The following is a 26687-nucleotide window of genomic DNA, read 5'->3' on the forward strand; positions in this document are numbered from 1 at the left end:
CACCAACTCTACTATATTAACTTATTTATGGTAAGTGACCATACGTTTTTATTAATTTTTGAGACAGAAATTTCTCTCCGAGTCATCTTATTTCAATTGAGCATGTATTCATACTGAAGTGCCTTTTGTCCCCAGCCCCATTGTAAGCCCTCAATAAAGTTTGCAGCATAGAGTGACATAACTTTTGCTAAAACAAAACAAAATAAAACAAAACCAAATCATCCCACTTCATAGGGTGCCTGGGGGAAGGAACGGAGTTTTTTTTTTTTCCCTCAGGCACTTCAGTAGTTGCCTATTTTCCCGGGGGCGGTGCCGCTTGTGGACCCCATGGACCCCGGTGAGGCCGCCATTTTGGAGTCTTCCCTAAGGAGCTTCTACTGGCTTTTCGCGCCGCTGCCGCCGCTGCCGCCGCTGCCCGCGGCCTTGCCGGGCAGGATGAATGTGATAGACCACGTGCGGGACATGGCGGCCGCGGGACTGCACTCTAACGTGCGGCTCCTCAGCAGCTTGTTACTTACAATGAGTAATAACAACCCGTGAGTTGAGGCGGGGAGCGGCCTGGGGCTGAGGAGAAAGCGGCGCCGGTTTGGGAGCGGGGGCTGAGGGGGCCTGGGAACTGGCGGGAAGGAGCGCCCGCAGGCCTCAGCTGAGGCTTCGGGGTCAGCGACGGCATCGTCGGGCGGAGCCGATCTAGGAACGCAAGTTGAGTTGACTCGGTCTCTGCGCTGTACCAGACGCTGGGATGAGCTCCCTGAGGGAGAGGTGGCGAGCGGCGGCTTCCAGAAATGGAAGGCGGAGGCCCTGAGGGCGAGCCTGGCTAGGGTTTCCCGAAAGTTGTGAGCGGAGGGTTTCCTGAGGCACCTGTCGCCGGGCACAGCGACTGTCACTTCGCTGGGCCGACTCTCTTCCTGGCTCTTTCCCGAAGAACGTTTTATCGCTCGCCGCAGCTCCAAGAAGTCCACCCGGTCTTATACCTTCGTCCCCCATCTGAGATTGATTTTTCCCCTTCAGTGTGTCAGAAGGATCCACGTTCTGGCCTCCAAAACCCCTGAAAACGGGAGACTCCTTAGACGGGTGGGAGTGGCGCCCTTTTAAGGACACGCAGTGCCCCTTGTTTGATTGAGTCCAATGACGGATGCAGCACAGGGCTGTTTCCAGCCTTGAGTGCGCGTTGCTCCCCTGCTTTCATTCCTCCATTGTACTTACTTTTTTTTTTTTTTTTTAAGATTTTATTCATTTATTTGACAGAGAGAGACACAGGGAGAGAGGGAACACAAGCAGGGGGAGTGGGAGAGGGAGAAGCAGGCTTCCCGCGGAGCAGGGAGCCCGATGCGGGGCTCGATCCCAGGACCCTGGGACCATGACCTGAGCCGAAGGCAGAGGCTTAACGACTGAGCCACCCAGGCGCCCCTCCTCCATTGTACTTAAATTAAAATTCCTTCCCAAGGCCTCGGAGGCCGAACATTTTTCTCCCTGACCTCATTTCATGCCCTCGGCTCACTGTACTTCAGCCTTGCTGGCAGTTCCTTCTGTTACTTGAACCCACCAGGCTCGTTCTTAACTAAGGGCTTTGCGTTTGCTGTTTGGCTTGGCGTACACGTCAGTGAACTGTATCCTCAGTCAGGTTTCAGCTCAGATAACCTCTTCTAGGGAGCAGCTTCTATAACTGTCAGAATTGCCCCTAACCCTCACTGTTCATCCCTTTGCCCTGTTCTGTATTCTGCATCACTCTTTTTAAATTGAGATATAATTGACATATTTCAGGTGTGCAACATGACTTGTTAATTGTATCAATATATTGTGAAATGATCACAATAAGTCTAGTTAACATCCACCACCACATGGTTTTTTTCTTACGGTGAGAACTTTTAAAGGTTTTATTTTCGTTTATTTATTTGACAGAGAGAGAGAGTGAATGGGGGGAGGAACGAAGGGAGAAGGACAGGCAGACTCCGCCCTGAGCGCGGAGTCCAACTCGGCTAATCTCACAGCCCCGAGATCATGACCAGGGCGGAAATCCAGTCTGATGCCCAACCAATTTAGCCACCCAGACTGACAAGAACTTTTTTAAGATCTGTATTCTGCATCACTCTTAACACCTAAGGAAGTCAGCACAGTGCCTTTGTGCAATGAGCACTCACATGTTTATTAAATGTGCTAAGGAAGTATGTACCTTAGGTAGGTAAAACTGTCCAAATTCACACATTTAGTAAGTGGAGGAGCCATGATGTCTGGGCGTTGGTCCTTCTGATTCTGAAAACTTTAGACTGACCCACCACATTCTGCTACTTCTAAGTGGCATAATTGAATTTTCTACTCAGGGTGGATCCATTTGCATTTGGCCTGCTTTAGAAGCTGTCTAGGTCAGAAAGGAAAAGCCCCTTAAGTGCCTGTAATGCAGCTGCTGATATTTTATTTCCATTAGTGTGCTTGTGGACCTTGCTACATGAGACCCATCATTTCACCACCATCCACTTAGTGTTGACAGTAAGGAGCCCTGGTCTCTTTCAGCCTTCTGTGTTTATTCTGGAGCCTTTCAGTTGGTTTTGAGTGATTGGTCAAGGCACACTTTCCATCATTGGGAATTTGTGCACCAGTTAGTCATTACTCTTGGTTCTTGAAGATGTTACAGGATAGAAGCAGTTTAATCCTCTGACTCGGCTTAGCCCATATTTCTTTCTATTAGGTTAAACTGGCAGTTTCCTAGCTTCAGGGAGGTCAGTTTAAATTCTGACCTTTACCATGTATTATTAAATGTTCTTACTGAATTGGCACTATACACAGTATGAAAAATTCAGATAGTACAGAAGAGGTATGCAGATAAGTGTCTGTCCCTGATCTTGAACCTTACCCCACCATTTCCATTCTCCAGGCAACAACCAGTAACAGTGTCTCCCGTATCATTCCAAAGATAATTTATGGGTGCATAAGTAGGCATGTGTTACAATATATAAATGTCTGAATGCATTCTCTGAGTGTAGCAGTATTTTCTGTCAAATCTTATTTCTCAGTAAGTATGTAGAATCTCAGAGTTGGAAGAGATCTTAAGTGCCTGGACTATACCTTTAGTCCTTGAATTTCCTTTATAAGTTTATTTACTTATTTATTTTTTAAGATTTTATTTACTTGACAGAGAGAGACACAGCGAGAGAGGGAACACAAGCAGGGGGAGTGGCAGAGGGAGAAGCAGGCTCTCCGCTCAACAAGGAGCCCGACGCGGGGCTCCATCCCAGGACCCTGGGATCATGACCCGAGCCGAAGGCAGACGCTTAACGACTGAGCCACCCAGGCGCCCCTAAATGAAATCTTTTTTTAAAAAATTGACATACCATTAGATTCATCCTTTTAAAGAATACATTTCTGTGGTTTTGAGTATATTCACAGTTGTACAACCATCACCATATCTATTCCAAACATGTTCATTATCCCCAAAAGAAACCCCGCATCTATTAGTAAGCACCCCTAATCCCACTTCCTCCAGCCCCTGGCAACCAGTAATCTCTGGTACCTATTCTTGAGTATCCTTCATTTGTTGACAAATTAACTGTTTACAGAGTTGACTGTGACTGTTCTTTCATTTTAAGTGGCTATAGCTTTTACCTGTCAAAGAAAAACGTGTAAATTCCTCTTAATTTGGCAGGAGTCAGGGCAATGAGGGGGGAGTGGAATTGGAGATTAAAAATATGTTTCCCATTAAGAATGGTGGCCAACTTGGAGGCAGTTACAATGCTTGTGAGCAATGTTCAACATTAATGAAAAAGTTTTGAAACGTTGTTTTACTCTGTCCTCAAACCCCTGAGACTCAAGGAGATAAAAATTCTTTTAGTGTTAATAAATTTACTTTTGAGGCGCCTGGGTGGCTCAGTTGGTTGGTCATCTGCCTTCAGTTTGGGTCATGATCCTGGTCCTGGGATCGGGCCCCATGTTGGGCTTCCTGCTCGGCTGGGAGTCTGCTTCTCCCTCTCACCCTCCCTCTTGTGCTCTCTCTCAAATAAATAAATAAGAAATCTTTAAAAAATTTTTAAAAATGAAATTTACTTTTGTATGTAAAATTTAAAAAAAACTTTCATCAAATAAGGCTAATCCTCTTTCTATCCCACTTTATCTTATTGGCTTGTCCTATTCTATTCCCATTCTTCAGCTTTTTATATTCCCATTTGCAGTATTTGAAGAGTTTTCAGTTCCTTTGAAACTCTTTTTTTCAGCACTTTCCTAAAAATGTTTCAAAGCGGTGAGGTCTCACTTTTCCAGGTTCTTCAGCCCTTCTTTGGTAGTATTAATTAAATCATTGTTTCTCTCCTTTGTCTATATTATGCTAAAAATTGATGCTAATGTAAGAAAGTATGGATATATATCAAACTGTTAAATTAAGAGGGCTTTGGGGGGCGCCTGGGTGGCTCAGTTGGTTAAGTGTCCAACTCTGGATTTCGGCTCAGGTCATGATCTCATGGTGGTAAGATTGAGCCTTGCACTGGGCTCCATGCTGAGCATGGAACCTGCTTAAGATTCTCTCCCTCTCTTTCTCCCCAACCACTCCACTTGCACACGCTCTTGCACTCTCTCTCTCTTTAAAAAAAAATAAAGAGGGTTTGGGCTAAAGAAGGGAAGGAGAAGATGTATAACATTTCTCTTTGTATATCTGTGTATTATTGATTTTGATTTAGAGCTATCCTTACTTTTATAGTAAATAAAGGAGAAAAGCATATTAAAACAGTAATTTAAAGCAGTTGCCTGGATGTGTTGACCATATTAGCACAGAGTACAACTCTTATGCCTCTCATTTTAGGGACTAGCACTTAGGATACAATGACTTTTGTAAGCTGTCATTACACAAGGCTTTATGGTAGACTTATGTGGGTGGACACTAAGGAGGGTGTCTAACATTTCAAAATAACCCATGTAGGGGGTATATTTTCTTTGTTTTCTAGTGAGTTATTCTCCCCATCTCAGAAGTACCAGCTTTTGGTGTATCATGCAGATTCTCTCTTTCATGATAAGGAATATCGGAATGCTGTGAGTAAGTATACCATGGCGTTACAGCAGAAGAAAGCCCTAAGTAAAACTTCAAAAGTGAGACCTTCAACTGGTAATTCTGCATCTACTCCACAAAGTCAGGTAAATGGAGATGGAAGTGTGATTTTTTTTTTTTTTTTTTTTTTTTGAGAGAGAGACTGAAGGAATTTACAAGACTGCCGATTAGATGTAGAAGATGGAAAAAATAAGTAATTTTAAAGGGGAGCTGACTGGAGAAACAAAAGATGAAAAATCACTTAGAGCAAGGATGCAAAATTCACTCTGGATGAACTAAATATGGAGTTAAACATGAATTATATGGGTTCACTGAAGTTCTGCATTGTTCCTCCCTTTTATACAAACAATTCAAAATCTAAAGTGTTTTTATAATTTTAATTAAAGTACAAATTTTAAAATGTAACTCAATTATTAGGATTGTGAGTACCTAGGGAAATTTATGGGAAATATTCTAAGAACTTCGGCAGTTTCAGTAGCTTGATAATTAAATAAATGAAGGGGAAAATTGTAATTTCACAGAGTCCTCCGATTTGACAGAGTCGTCCAGTTGCTAGAAATTACCCCTATTAGACTCGCAGGTTTACAGGGTATATCATATAACCAAGGCTGCTTATTGCAGCAATTTTAATGGTAAGAAACTAGAAGCAAAAGTTTTATCAGTAAGGTCTAGTTAAATTAGAGCATAGCCATAAGATGGAATGTGATGGAACTATTACTTCAATGAAAAATGAGATAGAGGTGCACATGCTGATTTGGAAAGAACTATATATATTAGTAAGGAAAATACGGTTTGAAGAAATGTTTCAATGCTTTCTGTTTAAAGGGGATAGTTTATAGATATATAAATATATCCTGGTATATGCCTAATATATATGTATACACACACACACACTGGTAATATGCATGAAAGATTTTGTGTGTTTGAAGGAAAGCAATTTAATGGTAGAAAGCTTTAGGGAGAGGGAAACTTTTACCTTGCAATTTGACCCTGTCTTTAAGTTTAAATTACATGTGCAACTTATATTTAAAAGGAATGTCAGTGGGGCACCTGGGTGGCTCAGAGCGTTAAGCGTCTGCCTTCAGCTCAGGTCATGATCCCAGGGTCCTGGGATCGAGCCCCGCATCGGGCTCCATGCTCTGCGGGAAGCCTGCTTCTCCCTTTTCCACTCCCCCTGCTTGTGTTCCCTCTCTCGCTGTGTCTCTCTCTGTCAAATAAATAAATAAAATCTTTAAAAAAAAAAAAAAGGAATGTCAGTAAAAATTAATAAATACATACATATGTACGTCCATACAATAGAAGAAATGTCAGTAGAATGAGCTGGGAGTGAAATTATAAGTCATGTTTTTTCTACTTTGTATTTTTCCACATTTTGTAAAAAGACAAATTAGTTGCTCTATTTTTAAAGCCTCTTGATTTTCATCTTGTCTCTTTAAAACATTTGGGTTTTGTTGCTAAAGAGCTGATTGCCAGGATTTTCTTTGTTTTCTTTTATTTTTGTTTATTTTATTTTTAAGATTTATTTATTTGAGAGAGAGAGAGAAAGAGAGTCAGAGAGTCAGAGGGAGACAAGCAGACTCCCTGCTGAGCAGCAAGCCTGGTGCCGGGCTCTCTCCCAGGACCCTGAGGTCATGACCCGAGCCGAAATCAAGAGTCAGATGCTTAGCTGACTGAGCCACCCAGGTGCCCCTATTTTATTTTTTTAAAGTACTCTATATAGCCAGTGTGGGGCTCAAACTCACAACCCCAAGATCAAGAGTTGCATGCTCCACTGACTGAGCCAGCGAGGCACCCCAGGATTTTCTGTTTTCTGGCACTGAATGGAAGTCATGTATATTATCCACATAGGGTCATTCATAGAAGTAGCTAACTTTTTAGTATTCAGTATGCCAAGCACCATGCTAAACCTTTCATGTTAATTAAATACATTTAATTTTTAAGGAATTTTTTTGACCTCACATTAAAAAAAAATTTTTTTTTGAGTTTTTGTTTTAATTCCAGTTACCTACCATTACAGTGCCATATTATTTTCAGGTATACAATATAGTAATTCAACACTTGCATACATCACCCTGTGCTCATCATGACTAGTGCATTCCTTAATGCTCATCCCCTACTTAACCCCTCCCCTCACCTCCTTCCCCTCTGGTAACTATCAGTTCTCTATAATTAATCTTTAAGGAATTTTTCAAAAATTAAGATATAATGTCATAAAATTAACAATTCAGTAGGTTTTAGTATGTTCACAAAATTGCACAACTATCACCACTGTTGAATTCCAGAACATTTTTATCACCCTAGAAAATTCCCATGCCTGTTACCTCCTCAGCCTCTGGGAATCACTAACCCCTCTGTCTATGGATTTGCATGTTCTGGACATTTCATATGAATGGAATCATACAACATGTGACCTTTTGTGTCTGGCTTCTTTTACTTTAGCATAATTTTTTCAAGTTTGATCCATGTTATAGCATGAATCAGTTCTTTGTTCTTTCCTTTTTATTGCCACATAATATTCCATTGTATGGGAGTGCCTGGGTGGCTCAGTCAGTTATGCATCTGCCTTTGGCTCAGGTCATGATCTTAGGGTCCTGGGATCGAGCCTCGAGTCAGACTCCCTACTCAGTGGGGAGTCTGCTTCTTCCTTTCCCTCTGCCCCCTCCCCCCCATTCGTGCTCACTCTCTTGCTCTTGCAAATAAATAAATCTTAAAAAAAAATTCCATTGTATGGATATGCCATATTTTATGTATTCATTAGTTGACGGACATTACTTCCACTTTTTGTCTATCATTAATAATGTTGGTGTGGACATTTGTGTGCAGGTTTTTTGTTTTGTTTTTAAGTAGGCTCCATGACCTGAGCTGAAATCAAGAGTCGGATGCTTAACTGATTGAGCCACCCAGGCACCCCAACATTTGTGTGTAGGTTTTTGTGCAGACATTATGTTTTCAGTTCTCTTGGCTGTATGTGCGGGAGCAGAATTGCGGGCTCATATGGTAACTCTGTGTATAACATTTTAAAGAACTGCCATATTTTGTGGGCGCCTGGGTGGCTCAGTTGGTTAAGCGACTGCCTTCAGCTCAGGTCATGATCCTGGAGTCCCGGGATCGAGTCCCGCATCGGGCTCCCTGCTCGGCAGGGAGTCTGCTTCTCCCTCTCCCTCTCTCCGTTTGTGTTCCCTCTCTCGCTGTGTCTTTCTCTGTCAAATAAATAAATAAAATCTTTAAAAAAAAAAAAAAATAAAGAACTGCCATATTTTGAAGTAGTATTTTGAAGAAATGTCTTCATTGCCTCTTAGTGTCTTCCATCTGAAATTGAAGTGAAATACAAAATGGCTGAATGTTATACAATGCTAAAACAAGATAAAGATGCCATTGCTATACTTGATGGGATCCCTTCAAGACAAAGGACTCCCAAAGTAAGTTGAATTAACAGTTTGTTACATAATATTCATCTACCCGGTCCTTCCAACCCACTTCCTCCATGTTTTCTCCATGCCTTAGGGAGTCCATCTGAACATTTTACTCTTGACTCACTTTGTTCCCCTGTTAATGGAGTGGATGAGGTTCAGAGAGAAGAATTACTTTCTTATGAAACCCTGAGAATTCAGCTGATGAAAATGATAGCTGGAGAATACTACAAGTGCTCATTCTTTGGTATTTCTTACCATAGGAAGTAATAATTTGCACATGCTTCCAGGTGGCAATGGTACTTTTTTTAGAACTCATGTTTTGCATGCTGTAGGCGCCCCCATTTGATAATGTGAATGAGCTTATTAATCCCTTTGTTTTAAAAATCCAAGATTACAAGATCTTTATGTACTTATTTGTATGTGGGATATATATTTGTGTTTGATTTGGCAACATATTATAATCAGTAGAACACCTTCAACTGAAATCAAGAGATCTGGTATCTTGTCTGAGTTTAGGGCATACAAGCTGTGTACTGTGTAGTGTGAACTTGAGCAAGTTACCAATCTGAACTTTACTTTTTTTTTTTTAATTTATAAAATGAGGTTAATAATACTTTGCTGACCTTTGGAAAAATAAGTAAGTTCATATGTGAAAGAATACTTTTTAAAATACTATTCTGTAAGGAGTATTATATTGGATATCTTTGATTACAGTTTGTTTTGAGTCTTAAAAGAACAATGAGAATCCTTGCTCTTAGTATTGAATTCACATCAGTAGTTAATATTCTAACATCTGCTCTCATGTCGCCTGCCTTCCTCACTTCATTGAAGAACCATTCGGTGCAACTTGTGCTTAACAATGAGGAATTTTATATGTAAGATGTCTGTGTACATTCTCCTGCCCTTAAAAGAAAAGGAATCTAAGCAGTGGTATATTTAGTGTTTTTTTCACCTAAGTGTTGCTGAGTTTTAAAAGTAACCAAAACTTGATGAGAATGTGTTTAAGCATCTCCTTATATTGAGGATTTATTTACTATTTTCTGAGTATGTTAAAAACTAAGTTCTTTCCTTAGTTTATTTTATGCTATTAAGAACATTTGGAAGCATATTATAGACTAACCTGTCTCAAAATAAGCTTGCATGCTTTATACTAAATTGTTTTCTGATACACTATGAAAGACTTATCCCAAGTATAATTTTTTTACATATGTGAAGAGTGTCTTCCTTTTGGAAGATGCCATTTTGATTATAAACTTGAATGATGCCTTTTCCTTATCTTATTGGAAATGTACCACAATTTCCTCAATGACTTGAGGGTGGGGACATTTTTTGAAAATGAGTAATGGCAAATAAGCTCAGTTTGTGGTATCCAACGCTTTGGTGTTTAAAGCCATCATTTTAAGAGGGACTGGAGGAGTCCACATTTGTTAGGAGTACATATCCTTCATTCTGTAGAGCTGTTGTAGCCAGGAACAAACAAAGATGTGTGCCTCAAACATAAACCTATAATATTTACAGTTTTTCTTTCTTGTCCGTTAGGGAGTTAACTGGCTTCTCAGTCTGTGTAAAGGACAAGGAAGTGAGTCAAAATACGTCTAAATGAACGTCTGTTAATGTATGGTAAACACCACCACACATTTCTTCACATTTTAAAGGAAAATTCCAGTGTGAGATTATTATAACTTGGTAAATCTTCAACTTTCAAGAGTAAACATATCAACATAAAATTTCTCACTCAGTTTTAAGAAAAAGATGACTGCTTATGTTTCTAACTGGTGGAATATGGCTTTGTGATGTTCCCAAGTAAGGATCTGTTCTAAACAGAATTGACTTTCTCATAGGTAGTACCCAAAACTCATTCTTTTGAAGTGACAGGTAGTTTAAAGGGAATTTTTATATTTGTTGAGACAGATGGTCTCTAGGTCATAGTTTGTTAATCACAAGCAGTCAAGAAAGGATCTTAAATTTAACCTTTTATTCTTTTCAAGTATTGACACTAATACTGGAGTTTTCCTTTAAGTATTTTCTTTTGCATTTTCAACATAGCCTAAAATGGAAAAGCTGAGGCCAAATAAAGTTTTATTTCTAGTATTTCATTATTTCATTATTTGAATCATCAGTATGGATTAATGCCATACTAGATTGTTTTATATACTGTAAGTCATAATTGGAACAGAGTTCTTCATCTTCAGAGCCCTCTTTTGAGTAAATATCTGGCGTACAGGCTACAAATAACCAAAGAGATTGGGGATTGGCTTTTTTTGTATATCCTCATGTTGACTGCTTCCGTAGGTTAATGATCTGGCAAACACTGCTATGTTTAAGATTTATTAATTTTAAATTGGAATGTTCTTTTTTTCTCTCTGTACTATTAAGATCATTTACTTTTCCTTGTAACTTCTACGTTCTTTGGAACTTTTAGGTTTTCCTAGATTTTCCTTGTTGTGTTTTAGAAAGGGTTATATTTTAAAAGAGCTCTACTGAGTTACAAATTTGAATTGTGCTAAAAATGCATTTACTGGATTTAAATGATGTAGCTAATCTCTGGATCATTGTACCTCCAGAGGTGAGTTAGAGTTTGATTTTTGTAGCATCACTTTGATGAGTCACATAGTACCTGTGGGTCCATGCTTTCAGTGTTGGAAAGGCTAGAGTCTAGCTGCCAGGATAATTGTCAGAGAGAATCCAAGTATTTAATTCTGTATCTGTCGTTTTCTTTTTGGGGAAAATTCATCTGCTCTTTCTTAACAAGCTATGTTAAGAATTCCTCATTTTCTTATGTCTTGATATTAATTGCATTTAAAATATGTAAACTTGAGCACTTCTAGGATAGTTCATCTTCTTTCTTAAGATCAAGAAAGAATCGAGGTAATTAGAATTCTGTAACATTTCTCAAATAAATATTACTCCCATTTCCAGAGACAGCATCTTTGGTCCAGATAGTACGGGACCTTTTGGTTGGGTAAGTGAGAGGAATTTGACTTTCCTCTTAGAAATGGAAGGATGTAGGAAGAGCGAAGGTAGTAATTTCTCTTTGGTTTGAAGAATGGGATTGGTCTTCATTTATTTCCACAGGGCTGTGGGTAGATTTTCCAGGAAAAAGTAGAATAGTAGCTGGTAATAAAAAATCAGGACTTAATTGGCGGTGAGATATTTTCTTTGCAATATGTGCATATCTTATTGTCTTTTGTTTTTGTTTATTACAGATAAACATGATGCTGGCGAACCTGTACAAGAAGGCTGGTCAGGAGCGCCCTTCAGTCACCAGCTATAAGGAAGTGCTGAGGCAGTGCCCGTTAGCCCTCGATGCCATACTAGGTACAGGTCATTCTCAGCCTATTTCTATGGATGTTTACTCTCTGAGATGGTAGTTCTCATTCTTAGCTGTACATTAGAATCTGTACATGCCAGGGCACCTGGCTGGCTCAGTTGGAAGAGCTTGCAACTCTTGATCTGAGGGCATGAGTTCAAGCCCCATGTTGAGTGTAGAGATTTACTAAAAAGGCAAATTAAAAAAAAAAAAAAATTGCCCTCGCCTAACTTCCAGAGAGTGATTCAGTAGATTACTGTTGTCATGTATTTTTCACAGATCAAGAAACATTAAATTATGGTTGTTTTGTCATCTGCATCTTGCTCAGAACAGCGAAAGGGTTACCTCGTTGCCAACAGAAAGAGTAGCCTAATGCTTCCTGCATTGTGGAAGAGGGATGCTATGCTTCACCTTATTTCTCCTGTTTTCTGTTGGATTAGGTTTGCTTTCCCTTTCTGTAAAAGGCGCAGAGGTGGCATCGATGACAATGAATGTGATCCAGACTGTGCCTAACTTGGATTGGCTCTCTGTGTGGATCAAAGCATATGCTTTTGTGCATACTGGTGACAACTCGAGAGCAATCAATACCATCTGGTGAGAGCCACAAAGTTAATTCAGTGTTCTTGAGGCCCTTTCCTTTATGGAGGTCTGGTGTGAAATAGAAATTAGCAAAATAGAAGTATGAGATGCTTATTTCTTGGTGTTGCAGCCTGTTGTCCTCAGGCTTGCTTTCGTCTCTTAATGTTTTTTGGTTTTTTTTTTAAAGATTTTATTTATTTGACAGCGAGAGACATGGTGAGAGAGGGAACACAAGCAGGGGGAGTGGGAGAGGGAGAAGCAGGCTTCCCGCAGAGCAGGGAGCCCGATGCGGGGCTTGATCCCAGGACCCTCAGACGCTTAACGAGTGAACCACCCAGGCGCCCCTAGTCTCTTAATGTACTTAATGGTCCTAAGGATAATATCTCTGCTGTGAGGACCTGTTAAATGTAAACTTTGACCGAGTTCAGCTCTGTATTTGCAAAAGTGGTAACCCTTGCACAGCCGGCTGCGTCAGTTGTCATGCTGGAACCTGGAAGAACATCTTTTTGGATGTCCTAGAAGCATAGATTGCAGCATCTGACTTGGGTTGCCTCTTTAGGACTGGGATTTTCTTTCTAGTCAATTGAAGTCCAAGGATAAGAGACTGGGTTTTGTGTTATGCAAAGTCACTTTTGAATGACATTACCTTTAGCACCATGTTGTCCTCTGAAAACCTGCAACCAGAAAGTTCTCAGTAATGAGAGAGAATTCTGCGTCATTCTGTATATTGACTTTCTTATTGTGTATAACTTTCTTTAAATCATAAGCTCAGAATAAGAAAATCTAGTGTATATGGTTTGTTTGAAAAGCTTATTATGAAAAATGTCGTATGTATGCAAGAAAATAGTGCTTATATGCCTGTCACCCAGATTCAGAAACTAAGAGGATTCATAATAAATCTTAAGGGTCAATGTTTAATATTTTGAAGTTCACTAGAGAAAAAGTCCTTATTGCGAGATAACGTGGACCTGCTGGGAAGCTTAGCAGATCTGTACTTCAGAGCTGGAGACAATAAAAACTCTGTCCTCAAGTTTGAACAGGCACAGATGTTGGATCCTTATTTGATAAAAGGTAAGTAATTCTTGAGGCATGGTGGAAGTGGCTGCAGAGGGGAGGATCAGAAAAGAAAGGGAGACAAAGTAGCATAATATTCTTTTTTTTTTTTTAAGATTTTATTTATTTATTTGACAGAGGGAGACACAGCGAGAGAGGGAACACAAGCAGGGGGAGTGGCAGAGGGAGAAGCAGGCTTCCCGCTAAGCAGGGAGCCCAATGCGGGGCTCGATCCCAGGACCCTGGAATCATGACCCGAGCCGAAGGCAGACGCTTAACGACTGAGCCACCCAGGCGCCCCAGTAGCATAATATTCTGATACCATTTTCATAGAAATACTTTGTGAAACTTGTTCTAGTAGCCTTTTACCATTTTTTACGTCTGATACATGTCTCTAACGCTTGAGTAATTCCATTTTGAGTAGTTGTTTTTGCTTGAATTCAAGTGTCATCTCCAGGCAGATCATTATTTGGCTTTTTTGGGGGGAAGGGTGATAGCCCTTCCTTATGATTTTTAAATTTCTGGTGTGCCTGACTGAGAATTTGGATGGCATCCCCAAAACCATAATATCCTTTTAGGGGATTTAGCTTTACTGTATCCTTAGTATACTTAAAAGGGAGTAAGTGAACAGGCATTAAGTAAGGAATGAGGTGACTAAAGGAAGTAATTAGGAATGAACAACAACAAAAAATCATTGATTTCAAAGACTGTAGCTGAAGGGGTGAGCCATAGGGACTTCCAAAGGATGAGTGTCCAGTGACCGGCAGTGAGTGATGGGTAGTAGGAAATAAAGTCTGACAGTCTGGAATCTGCTTATAAAGTCCCAGAAGAGGCCATCAGAAAAATATGGCCTTGTGACAGTAGTTAGTCCTGTAGACTCTTAAGCCATGAGAACTACAGAGCAGGGAGATGAGAGAACAGATCCAGAAAGATGAAATTGTTTGCCCAAGGTCTCCCTCCTGCCCAGTGCTTATTTCTCTTCTCTGAGTTTTGCCTGTGCCCATGATGAAAATGGTGTATTAGAAATACTAGTCTGGCAGTAGTTGGCAGCTTGGAGTTGAAAGCTCAGGCCCGAGTTTGGGGGCCAGCAGGGAGTATTGCAGTGATCTTGGCAAGAGAGACATTTTCCTGGGAGTCTGAAGGGGTAACAAGGAATGAAGGGGATGGTGGTAAGAGATGGATGACAGCAAGCATGGGACCCATTTTATAGAACACGAGTAAGAATAAGCAGGGAGCGGGGTGATCTTAAATCCGCTGGACTCCAAAAGAACTAGTTGCTTTTTCTGGAATAGGCTACTTTTTCTGAGACTAACCAGCATATTAAGTATGTACTCTGGACTGTGCCCAGGCTTCTTGAAGAAAAGAAATTACGTGATGCCTTTTTGGGCCTTTCCTGGTTATGAGTTAGGATAACTGTATATCATGTCACAGGACAAACAGTTCCCAAAAATAATTGGCTTTCAGACTGTGAGTTGTAGACCCTTCTACTCCTTTGCTTTTTAAACTTTTTGGATGTGTTTTGTCTTTTTAATAGTCATTTTTTTCGGGACACCTGGGTGGCTCAGTCGGTTAAACGTCTGCCTTCGGCTCAGGTCACGATCCCAGGGTCCTGGGATCAAGTCCCGTATTGGGCTTCTTGCTCAGGGGAGAGCCTGCTTCTCCCTCTGCCTGCCACTCCCCCTGCTGGTGCGCGCTCTCTCTGACAAATAAATAAAATCTTTTTTTAAAAAGTCATTTTTTTAATTTAAGATTTATCTATTTATTTTAGGGAGGGAGAGAGAGCTCATAAGCCATAGTGGGGGGAGGGGCAGAGGGAGAGAGAGAATCTCAAGCAGACTCCCCAATGAGCACAGAGCCTCATGGGGCTTGATCTCACCATCCTGAGATCATGATCCTGAGATCATGACCCAGGAAATCAAGAGTCAGACTCCCAACTGACTGAGTCACTCAGGTGCCCCTTTAATAGTCATATTGTAGGAAAGTGAGAATGCTGGTGGGAAGAGCTCATGCTGGTGGAAAGGGCTCAGACCATGCTGGAGCTGGGGCTTGAGTGGGGCTCTGATGAAGGCTGTTGCTCTTTAATAAAGGACACCTGCTGCTTTTTAAAAAAGCCTCTTCCTTTCCAGGAATGGATGTATATGGCTACCTCCTGGCAAGAGAAGGGCGGCTAGAGGATGTGGAGAACCTTGGCTGCCGCCTTTTCAATATTTCTGATCAGCATGCAGAACCCTGGGTGGTCTCTGGGTATGTTTATGCATTCTTTTTTTCTCTCCAGTTTTCAGTACACTCTTTGGGAAATTGTGGTTCCTCCCAAATAGCATACAGGTTGAAAACACAGGTTTAAGAGATAATCAGACTTAGAATTCAGATCAAGCTCTTTGACTTTGGACACATTAGTTAACTCACTGAGTCTTTTCTCAGACTTTCATGGGGTAGGTATCCACTGAGATAGTGCATCGTGCTCAGCACTGGAAGCCATCAGCAAACAGGCCAGAAGCTGCTGCTTTGTTACCATGGCTTTACAGATTTCTCTGAATATCTCTCACTTAATAACATATCCAGATATCAGGTTCTTTCCCATAACTTTTCCCTTCCATATCAATATTTCCCCTTCAAAATAAACGTTTAGATTTTTTTTTGTCGTCCCCCCCCCACCCGCTAATATCTCAGGTAAAGCTGTAAGTTTGCTTTGTAATAAGGATCAGGTAGAGGTCCTTCTGTTTGGTTCTGAATGAAGTTTCTTTACCATTTTCTCTCAGGTAATGCATTGTTTTTTTTTCTCCAGGTGTCATAGCTTTTATAGCAAACGCTATTCTCGGGCCCTCTATTTAGGAGCCAAGGCCATTCAGCTGAATAGTAATAGTGTTCAAGCTTTGCTACTTAAGGGAGCAGCACTTAGAAACATGGGCAGAGTCCAAGAAGCAATAATCCACTTTCGGGAGGCTATACGGCTTGCACCTTGTCGCTTAGATTGTTATGAAGGTAAGATGAAAAATAGAGATGGATGGTGTGAATCTCTAGGTGTGTAGCATTAGCTCTCAGATGGAAGGTTTTAATTTTTGCTTTTTTGAGAGAGAGAGCATATGCGCTCACGAGTTATAGGGGGAAGAGGCAGAGGGAGATAGAGAATCTTAAGCAGGTTCCCCACCCAGCATGGGGGCTTGATCTCACGACCCTGAGATTATGACCGGAGCCGAAATCAAGAGTTGGGATGCTTAACTTACTGAGCCACCCAGGCACCTCCGGATGGAAGGTTTTGTGAGGCCAGCAGTTCCCAAACTCTCTTGCATGTTAGAGTCCTCTGGGGGCATTTTTAAAAATCCTCATGCCAGGTCACTCCAATACTATCTAAATCAGAATATTGTGGTTGGGAGATAGACACCAGTATTTTTTTTGAGGACCCCAGGTATTGCCAGTATGTGGACGAGTTTGGGAATCACTGCATTAGGCATTTAAAAAATCATTTATGGCTTTCACTGGACCTTCAGAATATATTTTTTTCACTCTCTTTTCCTGGTTTTTGGTGAGGGAGTAGTTGGGGATGGTCTTTTGTCCTATTTTTATTTCTCAAACATGGCCCACTCAATGTGAATCTGTGCTGGCACTGTGCTAGATCGCTTGGTTTTGTCTTTATTCTTTTTTAACAGTTGTTTTACCTTGGGTCAGAAATATTACTCAAGAGGGTAACTTCATATCCATAGGACAGTGTTGGTTGTGGGAACTAGTCAGTTCATTGTGACCTCCTGAGTGGGCATGATCAGGGTCAAACTTTGTTTTGTTACGTACTATTTTAAGTTCGTGTGAACTGACCCTAGGAGTTCAAAGGATGCGTGCCAGCTTCAGCAACATTTGGTGATTCAGTCACAGATGTTAAAATAGATCTTAAAAGATGCAGTTCCTCCAAAGCATATTTTTTAAGAATTTAAAAATAAACCCAGGAGTCTAAGAGTGACTTGCTCTTAACAGGAAGATGAGTTCAGATTTGAGAAAATTTGGAAGTTGGGGTAAAGAACAAATCTGCTTAGATAGAGAACTATGCATATTGTGGATTTGTTCTTAAAGTATCCCCAGCAAACCAAGATTTGGGTTCCAGATTAAATTTTTGATCCTGAAACTACCTACCTAGGCTCTCAGCTGCTTTTATCACACTAATTCCTTTCTGCTGCGTGCCTGTTTCACAGGAGCCCAGGATTGCAGTTGAATAATGAACTCCACAATGCTTGGGCAGACGATGGTTAGAGTCTTTGGGAGCAGAGGACCTTTCTCAGGCCAGTGAGGCTTCATGGGTTGCCTGCACTCAAGCTACCATTTGGAGTTTTGAAGTAGGGTAACTGATTATGCTCTCTGGTGCTTCTTGTAACCTCCATCTGAGCTTCCTTTATTGGCGGAGGCATTGGAGTAGTGAAGAACATTCTTTCCATTTCCTTCTGAAGTTCCAAGAGGGACTTTAGCAGGGAAATAAAACTGCTCAGTAAGTAGTTGCAAACAACTATATTCTGAATCCAGCACGTTGGCCTGAAGAGTTAGGTAATTTCTGGTTAAGTAACCATAGTGTGTGGTAGAATGTGCACAAATATTATAAATGCTGCTAGGGTGGAGGAGTGCATAGAGAAAATCTGCCAGGGATGCGTGGGTTTGGGGTTTAAGCTGTTTTTCTGTTTTGATGAGAGCTTTCTGTCAAAAAGTACTTCCTCTGTTCTCAAGTTCTTGGCAAGAAGAGTTGAGAGTTGTCTCTGCTTGAGGTGTCCCCATAGGGCATCTGGTGGGCATGGTAAGAGGCAGGAGCTGCCAGTCTCGGTGTATTTGGTCCATCTGACAAGCGTTTTCCACCTAGGTTAGGGAAACCCTCAGCAAATGTCTTTTGAGATAACTTTTATGTTTCAAATGAAAAGTTGTCCTTTCTTCTTAGGTTCCTCCGTAGGTCCATTACTAGAAATTACACTAAACTAGTAGTTTTGTAGAACCGCACATTCACTTGGAACTGTAAAGCTCTTCCACATAAGCCTAGGACTAAAGGTGACTGAATACAGCCAGAAATTAATAGCTCGTTAAGAGGCAGTGGAACCTTGCGCTTTGTTGTCAACGTCATCTCTATTTCAAGTAATGATTAAGGTCTTATTTATTCCTCTGACATTCAGCTGGGCTGCCTACCTGCTTCATTTTACTTATGCGTGTTTGTTTCCTTTGCTAACTAAAGGAGGCTTTGCAGTGCATGCAGCCTTTTTCTACATCCCTGAAGTGCCCTGGGGAAGAGCACTTCTTATTGCATCAACATACTCTCTAGTCTCATGTCATCAGAGTTTTCCCCTGGCCTGCCCTTTGTCTGAAGCTTTGAAGGTTTGCAGTTTGGAAGGCTGTCAGAGTGGAAGCATTGCTTAGAATAGTAATGTGGTTGAACTTTCTATTTTTTCAGGTCTCATTGAATGCTACTTGGCTTCTAACAGTATTCGTGAAGCAATGGTAATGGCTAACAACGTTTACAAAACTCTAGGAGCAAATGCACAGACCCTTACCCTTTTAGCCACTGTTTGTCTTGAAGACCCAGTGACACAGGAGAAAGCCAAAACTTTATTAGATAAAGCCCTGACCCAAAGGCCGGATTACATTAAGGCTGTGGTGAAAAAAGCAGAACTACTTAGTAAGTGTATCTTATTTACTTCCCTTTTGTTGTTAATTGTATAAAATCTGATCTCATTTGGAGTTCCTGGTCCCAGCTGGTTACAGATGACCAGACAGGTGTGTGCCTTTTGTAGTAGATTTGAGCCTATATGAATTGGTGTATATTTAGCACAACCAAATGTAGATGGCTTAGACCGGCTTGGATTGGCAGTGACTCACTTTTTGAGTGGCTCAAACCAGCTACACTTGGTTGGTACCTGTTCAGATCACTTTGATCTGGTTTTGGTTTTCCTGAACTAGTTTGGGCTGAATAGAACTGGTTTTAGCCAGCTTGAACTATTTCAACCCATCTTGATTTGCTTATGACTTTCCTTTTAGCTTTGGTTTTTTTAGTCCTGATTTATGGTGAAATCCTGGGATTGGGCTAGTTTGGCAAATGCATTTTGGCTTTTTATTTGAACTTAGGTTAAGAGTATAATTTAAAAAATTAGAACTCAAGCTCCACATTTCTTTTTTTTTTTTTTTTTAAGATTTTATTTATTTATTTGACAGACACAGCGAGAGAGGGAACACAAGCAAGGGGAGTGGGAGAGGGAGAAGCAGGCTCCCCGCAGAGCAGGGAGCCCGATGTGGGACTCGATCCCAGGACCCTGGGATCATGACCTGAGCCGAAGGCAGTCGCTTAACCGACTGAGCCACCCAGGCGCCCAAGCTCCACGTTTCTTAATGGAATAGGAATTCATATGAGCTTTTTCTTCTTTCTTGCCATACCACTATTCTCTTAAGGACATCTACAAAGAGATTATTGGATTGTGATCATTGTTGTGGTTTTGTGTATGTGATTTGAGATGGGAGTGTATTTTCAAAATGTTGTGTTAAGTAGGAAAATGAGGATCTTTTTTCTTTTTAGGCAGAGAACAGAAATACGAAGATGGAATTGCTTTGCTGAGGAACGCACTAGCTAATCAGAGTGACTGTGTCCTGCATCGGATCCTAGGAGATTTCCTTGTAGCTGTCAATGAGTATCAGGAGGCAATGGACCAATATAGTATAGCACTAAGGTAGGCACTTAGCCTCCCATGGGGGGAAGGTCAATGAGGGGAAGAGGAGTCAGGGAACTATGTAATAGGAATTCTGGAAACACACACTTTTGTGCCCATGGTTGAAAACAGAGTAATAATAGTAATGGTAGAAGAGTTATTTGTGAGTTCTAAAAAAAATTCATAAAGTATAAGCAACATTGAACTGTTTCACTCATAACCAGCCCATATCACTATATCACCTGTTTTCATTTGTATAGATCATCTTCCTGGCCTTGCCCACACATAAACATATTTTTATAGGGTATATGTAGTATATATTTTATATTCTGCTTTTTCAAATCAAAGTATTGTAAGTACTTTCCCATGTTTCTACCTACTGTAGTAAAGAACTTAAGCTCTGAAGTTTGAATATTACCTTCACCTGTTATCTTGGGCAAGTTACTAACTAATTTGTCTATATCTACCTTATTAGGTATTAAATGGTTAAATGAGGATTAAATTATTATTCCATGTAAAGCTCTTAGTGCTGTGTCTGGTACATAGTAAATACTAAATAAATAGTGGTATTCTTACTGTTTAATATAGAAGTGATTTCTTTGAGGGTTGTCTGTGTGTCTAAGGTTATGGTGAAGGCCTGTCTTTAATCGAGTCTGATCACATCCATTTATTTGTTCAGCAGTTGAGCACCTGGCATCTCAGTAACCACTGGGTATGCTGCGATTCTGGGAGCTCTCAGTCTCAGGCATGTAGACTGATGGATGCCACGTGCTAAGTGCTTTCATAGCAGTCTCTAGAAGGCAAGGTGGGAGTCCCAAGGGTGGGGAGCCCTGGGTGTGGGTGAGAGCTGTATGGACGGTTTCAGAGAAGAGGTTACCAATCAATCTACAGTTACATAAGTAGAGGTGGAATTTGCTGGAGATTGGACACCTCCTGGCCTTGATGGTAATCACAAAGGCTAGAGGAAGAATTGTTTAGAAGCCAAGTAAATAAATGTTCTGGAGCCTCTGAACTTTGGGGATTTTGGCATGTGTAATGATTCTTAGCTGCTAAACTCGTGTGCCCAGGTAGAGGTAGCTTTGGGTCCTGGGGTCTAACCTAGGAGTTGACAGATGTGTTCCATGGTAAGCATGACAATTTTGGTTGACTACTGAAATGCTGATGTGGTTAATTACATCATAACATGAAACAACTTCACTCACAGAAAAATAAGTATTTTTTTGTAACTTTGTAGCTTAAAAATCTGATATTGTTAAGAAATTACATTTGAATTTTTCTGTTAAAGGTTGTTTGCTGCTTTTTCATTTGTGTTATCTAGTATCTTCCTCCAGCAGAACGCTGGGGTAATAAGTGTGAAAACGTATAAGAAATACGTGGAGAAAAACTCAAATTGAGAATTCTAAAAATTAGGACAAGACACCTTTTTTCACTTCTAGTGGTGGACTCCCTGGATCTCGCCTGTGGAACCAGAGTTGTTTGGAGAGGCCAGGCGTTAGCAGTTTCTCTGTGACTGGGTGGTCATTTCACTGCCGTACCAGGGAGATGACGCATCAGCCCGCAAGAAGCAAGGCAGAGATTCAGGCCTCTCCTTTGTTTTGTTGTCCCCTAGTTTGGACCCCAATGACCAGAAGTCTCTAGAGGGGATGCAGAAGATGGAGAAGGAGGAGAGTCCCACGGATGCCACTCAGGAGGAGGATGTGGACGACATGGAAGGGAGTGGGGAAGAAGGGGACCTGGAGGGCAGCGACAGTGAGGCGGCCCAGTGGGCTGACCAGGAGCAGTGGTTCGGCATGCAGTGAGGCAGGCGGCAGCTCTGTGGCCACACTGGCCTGCCCTGCTCTGAGCACTTCTGTGGACTGAAGGAGCCCGGAGGAGCCCGCTCTCTGGGAGGACAATGATTCCGCATGTAATTGCAGCAGGGGTCTCTACCCCTTGCTCCCTATTTCTAGTAGTGAATTCATTTTTAAAAACTGAGCCTGACCGACCTTCCATATATCTCTGTCCTCCCCTGCTCCAGTCAGGGAGGATCGAGTGAGCTCTCTGGGGGGCCTGCAGACGTGCCAGGGCTTCTGGGACAGAGTGCTTTTTATATAACTAATTTCTAAATCTGAAAGCTTTGAGGAATAGACAGTTCTGTCTCTGACATTGTGGGTGAGTTTAAAGGAGTGACCTATCACCCAGAGCAAGAGTGTCCTCTGCCATGTCAGACAGCAGCATGGGCTGGCCCTTTCAGAGAGGGTTTCCTGTTCCGGAAATCATCCTGAGCTGTCCAGACTTCCCTAGTAACCTTGCTTCCTTCTGCAATGTTAGTAATGCCTTAAGCTGACAGTTGCTATTTTGCAGAACAATTTTCTTATTTGCTAATCTGGTAACTTGCCTATGAGCCTGGGCCGGATCTAAGAAACGGGTGTGACCTAGAGCATGAACAAAGGCACACCTGGGGTAATTAACTAATAAAACTGTTTTTTGTACAGTAATGGTGTTGGGTTGATCAGAATGGAAGCCCTTTATAGATTCTTGCGGGGGGGGAGGGTCTCTGAGTCACAATGCATTGATTCAGCCCCAGAATTATTTGCCATAAATACACTCCCTTTCTTCCCAGAGTGTTGGGAGCCAGGAAGATTGGGAACTTTGGGTAACACTGAGCTGGTTCATCTATTTGCATTTTTGATTGGTTAAATTCCCCTTGGGGAGAGAGTCTTTGGCCTGATTGTAGCTGGTTCTGCTCACTTCTGTCGAGGGCACTATACAAATCGGTGTCTGGTTACAGCATTCTGTCATGGGGTCAGCAGGGGGTGCATTCCCTGGGCTTGGTGCTGGGAGATTTCACCTACCCTCTTGTTTCTTAAGATGCCGTGCTTTTCACTGTATCCTTAACTTGGAGGTGAAGGTGGGGAGAATGGCACAGTTAACCCCAAATACTCACTAAAACAAAATTACTCAAAGGTGATACAAAATGTGATTTTGATACAAATGGTAAGTTCTGTCCAAAGTGTAAAAACAGTGGAAGTGTGCAGTAGTATAGGAGCTCCAAACATGATAACTACAACTTCAAGTGGGCAAAAATGTTATTGTTCAAGTATCTTTCAGTATGAGACGCAAAGCCTGGGCAGCCACCATTTGATCAGACAGTGTTTAAAGAGCCCAGCTAGCAGTTGGGGTTGTTCCAGGGGAGCATGCTGCCGGGAGAAGACACTGCTCATTGGCCTCAGTGCTTGCTCTGGATGTAGCTTCATGGCCTTCGGCTTCCTCTTAGCAGCTGTTACAAGTCAGTGCGTTGGGAAAAAAGGTGAAACCTCTTTGCCATTTCCCTGGCTTGGGGAAGAAGCCCAGCCACACCCAGCCTACATGTTGCCGCATGCCAGGCTTGTCGCTGTTAACCCTGAGATTCCCATGGGGTCAGGATGTGCCTTGGAGCCCACGCCCTGTGTATTACCTTCTGTCAGCACCAGCATGTTCCTCCCCTTTCCTGGGCTGGCCCTCAGCTCTGCTGCTAGCCCCTGGATCATCCCAGGCCCCTCCATCCCAGCAACACCCTGGGCTGGATCCCTCTGACCCCTCCCACCTGCAGCTCCAGCATTTCTATCCTGACCATGTTAGGGTGAAAACTGGGTTGGAAGAGGCAACTGAAGCTACATTTTTTAGTGCACCTGATGTAGGATTGAAGACCTTCTTGGTCCACATCAAAGAATGGGAGGAGTGTGACTTAAAGGGTGCTGAAGATCTCACCTGGCATTGCTCCTGTCACTTGGTCTCACAAAAAAAACCTCATAAGGGCAGGGAGCCCCAGGAAGCAGGAACAGAATCAGGCTGCCCAGCTCTCTGCCTGTCTCATTGAGCCATCTTCCAGGAGACGAAGCATCTTGACCAGGGATGGGCTCTCAAATGCCTGTAGTCAACCACAGGTACCCTCTGGTGTCTGGAGTTTCACACACCAATAAGGAAGAGGATGTTTTAACTAATCCTATCCTTTCCCTCCAACTGCTTCCAGCTTGTTCATAGCACCAGTTTGGAATTAGGCTGGGTTCTTTAAAAGTCCCTCCTCTCCCACTGTCAGAGCTGCAGGTCAGGGGCCATTTAGTTCGCTTCCGTGGCCTGAGCTCCCATAGCTTCAGGATTGAGGATGGAATCAGCCCACAAGGAGTTCAGTATGGTGCCCATTGTGTATCCCATTACCATTACCAGGGTAAATGCCAGACTGCCAGTCTTTCCCTTAGGAATTGAGGATTGGTGGTATCACTGAAGCCTTCTTGTCTTTTTTCTCCTGGAGGTCCCTCAGCTAAGCAAGGAGGCAGGGTCCTAAGGAAGGGTGCTTCCTGCCCCCTGTCTTGGGCATTCACACTCTGAACCCTTGCTGTATGCCAGGGACCTGGCAGACATGGCCCGTACAGGGTTGATGTCAGGAGCTCTCCTTCCCAGCCTTAGTTTGGGAGCCATGCTCCTGCCTATGAGTTCTTCCTCAGAGAATGAGACCAGCTTTTGCCAAAATCTGTAATTCTCAAATAGATGATGCAGATTACCAGGCACAGCAGCAAACCTGAATCCAAATCCAGGGCTCAGGCCCAGGAATCTGCATCTTCAATCACTCCCGCCTTGATTTCTTACTCAGATGCAGGCATTTTGTGGTCCGAATATTGAGAAACCTGGGGGAGGGGACTTGAGGGTCCCAGAAGCTGTAGGCTTCACCTCAGAAGGCCTGTGGGGGCCTCACTGTACAGCTGTCTGACCAGGTCTTCGGAGGCCATGCCCAGACCTGCTGGCCATCCTGAGGCCACAGGCTCTGCCTGCTGCATGATAACCGTATTCTCCGTTGGCTACAGGCAGTGAGGCCTGACTCGACACGCACCTCACCGTGGCCTCCGGGGAGCATGGCCTTGGCCAGGCCAGCCAGGAATCCCTGGCACTGGGAGGGCCCATTGAGGTAAGTGCCTCACTAAGGTTTTCCACTTCTCTTTGGAGCCTCTCTGCCCTGGGGCAGTGGATGGAGGGGAGGGGGTGGTATACCAGCCGCCACTTTCCCTCTTGGGGCACAAAATGGCAGGCTTCTGTTGTCTCGATGCTTCTGAGCTGCTCTGGCTGCATCACTAGACAGGGCCAAGGTGTTTGGGCTTTTTTCCAGATGACTGTGGAAGATGTCGGGTATTGGCAACACAGAACATGTCACTTATTTCACAAATCACACAGTAGCAGCAATACCAGGAACAAGCCAGAAGCCACCAAGTCAGTCTCCTTAGCAGCCATTAAAACAGTTTAAAATTAAGAGTACCCTCATGCATTGTTGGTAGGAAAGTAAAATGATAGAGCCATTGTGGGGAAAACAGTCTGGCAGTTCTTCAAAAGTTTAAACAATTACCATATGATCCAGCAATTCCACTTCTGGGTACATAGCCAAAAGAACTAAAGCAGGATCTTCACCAGATACTTGCACACCCTTGTTCATAGCAACATTATTCACAACAGTGAAAAGGTGCAAATAACCGAAGTATTACATTGTTGGATGAATGGATTAACAAAAATGCAGTGTGTGTGTGTGTGTACGTATGTATACATACATACACACACAATGGAATACAATGAGCTTTGAAAGAAGAAAGTCCTATCACGTGGCACAACATGGATGAACCTTGAGGACATGCTAAGTGTAACAAGCCGGTCGCAAAAGAAGAAATACTGTAACGTGATCCCTGGAGAAGCCAAAATTCATAGAGAGTGGAATGTTGGTTGGAAGTTGGGCAGGCAGCAGGGATAGGGAATTAGTGTTTAACAGGGAAAGGTTTCCATTTAGAATGTTGAAAAGGTTCTGGGGATGGATGGTGGTGATGGTTGCACAACATGAATGTACTTAATGCCACCAATCTGAAAAACGGTTAAGATGATAAATTTTATTTATAGAGAGAGTTATATGTATATATATGTATGCATATATGTACACACACATACACACATATGTACTATGTATATATACACTTTTATATGTATATATATATATATATAACTAAAAACCAGTAAAGAAATGGTCTATAATTCTGTCATCCAGACAGCCCCATTAACACGTGTAACTATATATGTGTTGTATGAATGTACACATAATTTCAAAAATTCAAAGGTATAAAATTAAAATCTACCCACTGAATCCCAGTGCCTCTCTACAAAATAAATGTTCTAGTTCTACCTTTAGAAAAAGTTTTGCGCTTTTACTTAATGATCTGTATATGAAAGTTACACTAAAGCAGTCATGCTGTCACTCTGAGAAATTCCTGCCCGAGGTTGTCTGCGTGCTCTTGTTTGACAGTTCCACAGAACTCCATTCTGTGGATGGAACAATTTCTGTAATCCTGCTGTTGGTGGACACTTGTTTCCAGTTTTGTATATAATTATTACGGTCTGCACTGTTGTGAACATATTTTGGCATAATCTAAAGACACGGGTCAAGTTCTTTGTAATGTAATTTCTGCATCTCAGACTGTGTCCATTTAAGGCTTTGATGGATGCTGTCAGATTGCTCTCCAATAGTTTGTTTCCTGCACTCTCACTGATACCAGTGTCGTGTTTTTTTTTTCTTACCAGTTTTAGATGTGATAAATATTCCATCATTTTTATTTGCTTGAGCTACAATTTGAGTGATCAAGCAAGCTGTTGGCTAT

At 42.0% G+C, this 26687-nt stretch overlaps 1 protein-coding gene across 2 annotated transcripts; it reads left to right on the plus strand.

The window, feature by feature from the left end:
• The first annotated feature begins 327 nt into the window (after positions 1–327).
• Positions 328–22520, plus strand: ANAPC7 (anaphase promoting complex subunit 7). 2 transcript variants are annotated; one of them, XM_081802280.1, is made up of 11 exons: positions 328–536; positions 4929–5115; positions 8329–8448; positions 11649–11760; positions 12193–12346; positions 13260–13402; positions 15511–15628; positions 16170–16366; positions 18798–19022; positions 19914–20064; positions 21653–22520. In XM_081802280.1, exons 1-11 carry the CDS (start codon positions 328–330, stop codon positions 21840–21842), a joined length of 1806 nt encoding a protein of 601 aa, XP_081658406.1. In that variant the 3' UTR covers positions 21843–22520. The 2 variants fall into 2 exon arrangements, with proteins under 2 accessions (XP_081658406.1, XP_081658407.1); XM_081802281.1 differs by having other exon boundaries at positions 399–536; positions 4904–5115.
• Positions 22521–26687: the final 4167 nt, after the last annotated feature.

This window comes from Leptonychotes weddellii, chromosome 13, assembly GCF_054177405.1.
Source record: "Leptonychotes weddellii isolate Sample4059 chromosome 13, ASM5417740v2, whole genome shotgun sequence".
In the NCBI taxonomy this organism is placed as follows: Eukaryota; Metazoa; Chordata; class Mammalia; order Carnivora; family Phocidae; genus Leptonychotes; species Leptonychotes weddellii.